Here is a 7,500-nt window from a genome sequence, read left to right as displayed (position 1 = left end):
AAATATATAGGGCTCTTCTCGTGATTTATAAAGTGGTGTATCAAAACACAACATGGTAACAGACGCAGATCACATTGCGCATGCCAGCGTGGTATAGAAAGTGTCAAACAAATTCACAAGACATGCAAAGTGTGTCACAACAACATCTGAGGTCCTCGTGATCAATGTCACTTCTTGCAAGTATGGTGACAAATAACTGCTTGAGGTAATGTCCAAATGTCTGGCTTTTCCAGGCAATCGATCTCATTCGTTTAGAGTCTTTTCGCGCGTCACACATCGACACAAGTGTGGTGCTCGCGCCAGTCCCATTCAAGACTGTGTCTCTTCCAGTGTCTCGAGCACTGAGCTGCTCGCGCACATCAACTGCGCCTCTCCTTGAGCCATAAACTTCCCAGAGTGGGGGAAAAAAAACGGGAACACTATCAATGGCCCTGGAGCTCACACAAGTCCTGGAAGCGAGAACGCGCATGCAGCCAGTAGCTCCGACTTTTGCTGCATCCTCTCGCGCTGTTTGAGATGCACGCGCCCGTGCCGCTTCCTCTCGTCGCTGCGCGCGAAGCGACGGCCGCACACGTCGCAGGAGAACGGCTTCTCTCCTGTGTGCGTGCGCATGTGCGTGGTGAGGTGGTCGCTGCGGCTGAAGCAGCGCAGGCAGACGCGGCACTGGAAGGGCTTGTGGCCGGTGTGGATGCGCACGTGACGGTTGAGCTCGTCGGAACGGGAGAAGCGGCGGTCGCAGTTCTCCATCGGGCAGATGAAGGGCTTCTCGCGGGCCGCGCCCTTCCTGGATCGCGCTTTACTCTTTACTACAAGAGAGTCCAACGCGCAGCCGAGTCCGAACGCACTGGGGGTCGAGACCGGAAGCTGAAAGTTAGCGAAGTTGGTGGAGTAGTTTAGATCCAATGGCTCTTGCTTGATCCACGTGTCCAAAACGGAGTCTGTCTCGGGTCCCAATGGAGAGAGCAAGTCAATGATGTCATCCAAGTCTGAGGGCTCGTGAGGGAGTGAATCTGGAGTACCGAACCCATCGAAAAGATCGCAGCCATGGCAACTGCCGCCGAACTCGCTCTTGACGGTCACCGGGAACGACTGTTGGACACTCAACCCGTCCATACATTCATCCGACGAGTCGTTGCAGTACGGTTCCGGGGAACCCAATGAGCCCCCCGTGGATAACAACGACTCCTGGCGTGACAACGCGTTGCCGCGAGAGTTTCCGGAGAAGTTTTCGGCGCTCAGCTCGGAAATGGGTGCCGCGGAGATGCCGACGATTTCGGCGAGGAGGCTGAGCAGGGCGTCCGCGCTACAAGGGCCGGTCTCGGTGTAGAAACTGCCGGTGTAGGTCGGTGGAGACGGCGGGAAGCCGTCACTGGAGCACTCGGGAAAACCGGCATCCAGCGGCTCCAATTTGGGCTTCAACAGTCCGCGAGCTGCGAGAGGACGAGAAAGAGAGAGATGACGTCACATAAGCGTTCACATAACTCTCACTGTTTATGGGCTGTATACATCTTAGACATTAGACATTAGTCCACCCCAACATTTTCCATTCGGACTCTCAGTTGTGCATTGCATGCAGTCTAACACGATTTAAATGCATCCAAATCATCATGGCATTAGATTATACAGTAAGTGCACCACATTTAAGATGGAATAGACTTTAGTGTTCATGGCTGATATGAACACACACCAGTACTCACCAGCATCAGGTTGACTCTGAGGGCTAGATTGGGTCTCGAGACTCTGGGTTTGGGCGCAGAGGAAGTCCAGCGCACTGAAGTCCACGGTGTTCAGCATGATGCAAAAAGATATATATGTACCTAAAGTCCACACGAAATGTCTTTGGGATTATTTCCGAATGGCACGGTAATGCTTTGGGATTCCCTTGTCAAGCTGAGCTTCTTTAGCGTCGGTTTCTGGTCTCCGTCGATTCGTTTACTGGAATTCCTCGTTCCCCTTTTATACTGTTCGGCTCGACCGGAGCTCCGCCCACCGCTCATCTACGTCGACTGGAGGATTCCCCGCCGTGTGCTGACTCTGGACGGCTCTTGCCCAGATATGGGCAAGGGATGTGACGGGGCGCCCCTCCAAAAATGGGCACAGGGGCGTGACGTAGCGGCGACTTTCCTGAAGACCATTGCGGAAAAACGAGCCGGCCATTGTGCTCGCGGTGGAAATGCAAAACTAGAGGAGCCCTGCGTGACTTATGACAGATGATCTGATGAACGATAAACAACCGCAGGAGGATAGTAATAACAACCAAACCAAGCACGCGCCACGCCGATGTAACGATGCATTGCATTTGCCCCAATCTGTCGCAATGATGTGCCCATAACTGCTGATCTGGGTCAACGCTGTGTCGCTTTCATAATGGCACGGGCTGATGTTTTGCCGAGAGAAAATGACCCTAGATCAGTTGTTTCTGCAGTGATGCCTGTAGACTGCAGTTCAGCACCGCGGACAGCGACAGTCGCGCGCATATAATGCCCTTCTTATGCAATACTCCCAAAATGCACGATTAATCTAAATGCCATGTTAAAACCGACCTTAAAGTCAACTCTAGACTGATTTAGTCTTTAATTCAGGTCCTCTTCATGGTGTGTAACTCAAAGCTTATCGCCTATGCAAATGTGGTTTAGTGTCTCGTTATGTAACTGTTCGTTTATGGCATGTTCTAGAAAATAAATGAATAAATAAATGAATGATTTAATGACTTGTGCCACCGTCATGTCAAAGGTATTAAAATAGTTTCCTTGCACCTTCCATGCATGAGTGTACACAACTTTATTCATTTAAAACAAGTTTCAATTCAACACATTTCAAGGTTTGAGAAATGTCAAACATCTTTAAGTCATCGAGTTGTTTTCTCTTGGTTGCACCACGTGACTTTGATTTGGTGGACAAAAGTTTTTAAAATATGAATCATATTTTTAAATTAAATTGTTGCACTGCATTTAAAAAAATAATAATAATACATTATTGAATAACAGATAACTCAGCACAACTCATGCCATACACCACACAGTAGCGGATCTTGGCATTGGCGATATAGGCAGGCGCCAAGGGCGGCAATGTTCTGTGGGGTGGCACGACAGGGTACTTGATCAATCGCCCCTGCACCGAGCTCACAAGATCACAATGGGAGAGAGGTGCCCCAAATCGTGCCACCCCGCCCCGAGCTCGCAAGATTACGATCGGAGACGGGTGCCACCCTGCCCCTGGATCGTGATGGGTGAAAGGTGCCCTAAATCATGCCACCGTGCCCCCTGCACAGAGCTCGCAAATCTCAATGGAAGAAAGGTGTCCTAAATTGTGCCACCCCGCCCCGAGCTCACAAGATCGCAATGGGAGAGAGGTGCCCCAAATCATGCCACCCCGCCTCTGGATCGTGATGGGTTAAAGGTGCCCCAAATCATGCCACCCCACCTCTGGATTGTGATGGGTGAAAGGTGCCCTAAATCGTGCCACCCCACCTCTGGATCGTGATGGGTGAAAGGTGCCCTAAATCGTGCCACCCTGCAAAAAATTCTCTTACCATTCACTCGCCATCATTCCATTCACAAAAACATAACTTTCATTTTCAGCAGAACACAAATGAAGATTTTGAGAAGAATATTTCAGCTCTGTAGGTCCATACAATACAAGTGAATGGTGACCAGAAATTTGTAATTTTCAAGAAGCACATAAAAGCAGCATAAAAGTAATCCATAAGACTCCAGTGGTTTAATCCATGTCTTCAGAAGTGATATAATAGATGTGGGTGAGAAACAGAACAATATTTACTATAAATCTCCACTTTCACTTTCAAATTCCTCTTCTTTTGTTTTTGGCGATTCGCATTATTTGTGTATATCGCCACCTACTGGGAAGGGAGGAGAATTTATAGTTTTAAAAGGAACTTAAATATTGTCATATATATATATATATATATATATATATATATATATATATATATATATATATATATATATATATATATATATATATCATATCAGTTCTAAAGACATGAATTAAACCACTGGAGTCTTATGTGAAAGTGAAAGTGTAGATTTATAGTATAAAATGACTTAAATATTGATCTGTTTGACACCCACAACTATCATATCACTTCTGAAGACATGGATTAAACCACTGGAGTCTTATGGATTACTTTTATGCTGCTTTTATGTGCTTCTTGGAACTTCAAAGTACTGGTCACCATTCAATTGCATTGTATGGACCTACAGAGCTGAAATATTCTTCTCAAAATCTTGAGTTCATGAGTGTGAGTAACTGATGATAACTTTTATTTTTGGGTGTACTGTCCCTTTAATAATTTATAATGGCTTTTGGTACATTTATAACAACAGCAATTGTATTATTTTGCAAACAACAAGTTGTCTTTATAATATCACGTTCACTAATCACTTATCCTCACACAGTATGGGACTCTATAGTCTAGTTTTTAAATGCTTGGCATCATATATATGTATAATGCGACCAGCAGGTCGACTTCTGTTTCCGGAAATTAAGTCCAAAAATGGTTATGTATTAAGGAGAACCGCGAGGCACCTGTGACAGCTTGCCACACGTGATTCATCGGCTTTTGGGCGACATTTCTCTCGTTACAGATCCTCACGGCGTGGGAGAGCTCCGGGGCAACCCGTTAACAGCAAGCTGTCAAACACGAGGCTTCCCCGCACCTCCAAAAATACACGCACGCGCCCACGCGGAGCTGCAGACATACCGCGCGCGAGCTCTGCTTGAGGCGTCACACTTCACAGCTGAGGAGCGGGAAGCCCTCATACATGATACATATATATTAACATACATGAGAACTAACACGCCATGCATGATTCGGTGTGTCATTTCGCCATTTTCATTCTGAAGAGCATGTGAGAGTGATGTTTTCCCGCGCTAAACTTCCCGCCTCCATGATCATTGTTGTGTGTGGTCGCTAGGCCGTAGCTATGTAGCTGCTCAGGTGTTCTGAGTGGATTTATCACGTTAGTATGCGTTTGCTATGGTGTTCTGGGTGGTTGCTAGGGCTTTGCAAGGTCGTTTCTAAGGTGTTCTGAAAATGAATTGACCTACATTGACTGAACAAGTCTTATCCAACCAAACATTGTATAGATCTGAAAGAGTATTCAAACTACATAAGGCCTAAATAACAGCCAATATCAAAGTTAGTCTTGCATTTATTTTCAATTTCTTCCCAACTGTTCTCCTAACCTCCTTCAGAGACACTATCCTCATGTCAGGCCAATGAAAATGACAGATAATGAGCTGATCCTGGATCAGTGCGGGGTGTTAGGATGGAAACTGCAGCAGAGATTCACCCACACAGGAGCAGCACAGCCTCACAAACGTCAATATAATTATAGCGCAAACTTGTATTCTTTCAGATGTCTGTGTGAATGTGGGAGTTTGTGTGTCCTTGACTGACTAAATGAGTTTGACATGAATGCCTTGAAAGGCATAATGATTCTGCGTCAAGACTCTGCACGTCTGTGACACTGCTGAGAGAACAGAAACTCAAATTAACACATTTTAAGAATAAAAACCGAAGACAAAAAAGAACATATCAGTGGTGCAAAATCGCTGCCACAATACTCAGGCATTGTGGCAGGTTGCAGGGTGTTCTGAGTAGTTACTAGGTGGTTGCTAAGGTGTTCAGGGTAGTTGCTATGTGGTTGCTAGGGTGTGCTGTCTGTCTGCACTGTTCTCAGAACAGTTATAGGAGAGTCATAGGATGCTCCCTTGTTCCCTATTTAGTGCATGACTTAACCTCCAGTGTGCTGTCTGTCTGTACTGGTCTCAGAACAGTTATAGTGAGCCATAGGATGCTCCCTTGTTCCCTATTTAGTGCATGACTTAACCTCCAGTGTGCTGTCTGTCTGCACTGGTCTCAGAACAGTTATAGGAGAGTTATAGGATGCTCCCTTGCTCCCTATTTAGTGCATGACTTAACCTCCAGTGTGCTGTCTGTCTGCACTGGTCTCAGAACAGTTATAGGAGAGTTATAGGATGCTCCCTTGCTCCCTATTTAGTGCATGACTTAACCTCCAGTGTGCTGTCTGTCTGCACTGGTCTCAGAACAGTTATAGGAGAGTTATAGGATGCTCCCTTGCTCCCTATTTAGTGCATGACTTAACCTCCAGTGTGCTGTCTGTCTGCACTGGTCTCAGAACAGTTATAGAGAGCTATAGGATGCTCCCTTGCTCCCTATTTAGTGCATGACTTAACCTCCAGTGTGCTGTCTGTCTGTACTGGTCTCAGAACAGTTATAGGAGAGATATAGGATGCTCCCCTGTTCCCTATTTAGTGCATGACTTAACCTCCAGTGTGCTGTCTGTCTGCACTGGTCTCACAACAGTTATAGGAGAGATATAGGATGCTCCCTTGCTCCCTATTTAGTGCATGACTTAACCTCCAGTGTGCTGTCTGTCTGCACTGGTCTCAGAACAGTTATAGAGAGCTATAGGATGCTCCCCTTGCTAGCTATTTAGTGCATGACTTAACCTCTAGTGTGCTGTCTGTCTGCACTGGTCTCAGAACAGTTATAGGAGAGCTATAGGATGCTCCCTTGCTCCCTATTTAGTGAATGACTTAACCTCCAGTGTGCTGTCTGTTTGCACTGGTCTCAGAACAGTTTGAAATGCATCTTATTTTCATCATAACTCCATATAAAGCCTCTGAAAGACACATTTACCAGTTTTTTCTACTATTAAGGAAATGTAGTGCCAGTGTACACGTATGTGGACGTCATGTTTATTAGTGTGCTGAAGCTCAAAAAATGAACAGATTTATTAAAGCAGCATCTGAAATGAAACTAGAGACTCTCCTCTTTACATCCAAACAGGTTATAATGAAAACACTTAAAGAGATTTCTTAACAGAGACACTTTTGTTGGTGCTGCGTCCATAGGAGCGCTTCACAGAAATGGACATCATGTTGTTGTGTCACGTGACTCGGTGCGGCAGAAGTTTAACCCTTAAATGACAGTCTAGAGTCTTTAACATGTTAGAGTGATTCTTTTCGTTAGACTGACCTGAACAAACTGAAAGATTGTGTGTCAGTGAGAGATCAATTACTGAGCAAGAAATTGCTGAAGCACAAGGTACAACACACACACATTTATCACATCTTCATGATGACCATTGACCTCGGCAGATGACCCTTACACCCGGAGAGCCACGTGACCTGCTGGACGCTCTTCTGATTGGTCAGATGAGAGGGTCAGGTGGGGAGGATGATGTCGGTGGCGGAGGCCTTTGGAGCCGGTGTGGAGACGACACACTACCCTACTGTGGACTATAGCATTCTTACTGCACCACCCTCAGGTACAAGAGCACGTTCACGCTGAACTGGACGAGTGTTTGGGGAGGGACCGCCCCCAGCTGCTCTGAGTGACAGATCCAGTCTGCCCTTCCTGAAGAGTGTTATCTGCGAGGTCATGCGGATCTGTCAGCCCAATCCTCATCCCGCACGTTGCTATGCAGGACACTAGGTAACCATGGCAAC

At 46.3% G+C, this 7,500-nt stretch overlaps 1 protein-coding gene and 1 pseudogene across 1 annotated transcript in view; one reads left to right on the top strand and one right to left on the bottom strand.

Annotated features, from left to right (window-relative positions):
• The window catches only part of LOC127618534 (early growth response protein 1-B-like), a 2,923-nt gene extending 292 nt beyond the window's left edge, over nucleotides 1-2,631 (bottom strand). Inside the window, exons 1-2 of the mRNA XM_052091038.1 lie at nucleotides 1,698-2,631; nucleotides 1-1,430 (exon numbers count right to left, since the gene is read on the bottom strand). The exon at nucleotides 1-1,430 is cut by the window's left edge and continues 292 nt beyond it. Coding sequence (XP_051946998.1) covers nucleotides 439-1,430; nucleotides 1,698-1,794 — 1,089 coding nt within the window. The 5' untranslated portion in view covers nucleotides 1,795-2,631 and the 3' untranslated portion in view covers nucleotides 1-438. The remainder of the gene's footprint in view (nucleotides 1,431-1,697) is intronic.
• LOC127618920 (steroid 17-alpha-hydroxylase/17,20 lyase-like) lies at nucleotides 1,834-7,490 on the top strand (annotated as a pseudogene).
• Nucleotides 7,491-7,500: the final 10 nt, after the last annotated feature.

Source organism: Xyrauchen texanus, chromosome 25 (genome assembly GCF_025860055.1).
Source record: "Xyrauchen texanus isolate HMW12.3.18 chromosome 25, RBS_HiC_50CHRs, whole genome shotgun sequence".
Lineage (NCBI taxonomy): Eukaryota > Metazoa > Chordata > Actinopteri > Cypriniformes > Catostomidae > Xyrauchen > Xyrauchen texanus.
This window is presented reverse-complemented; position numbering and strand designations above follow the sequence as displayed.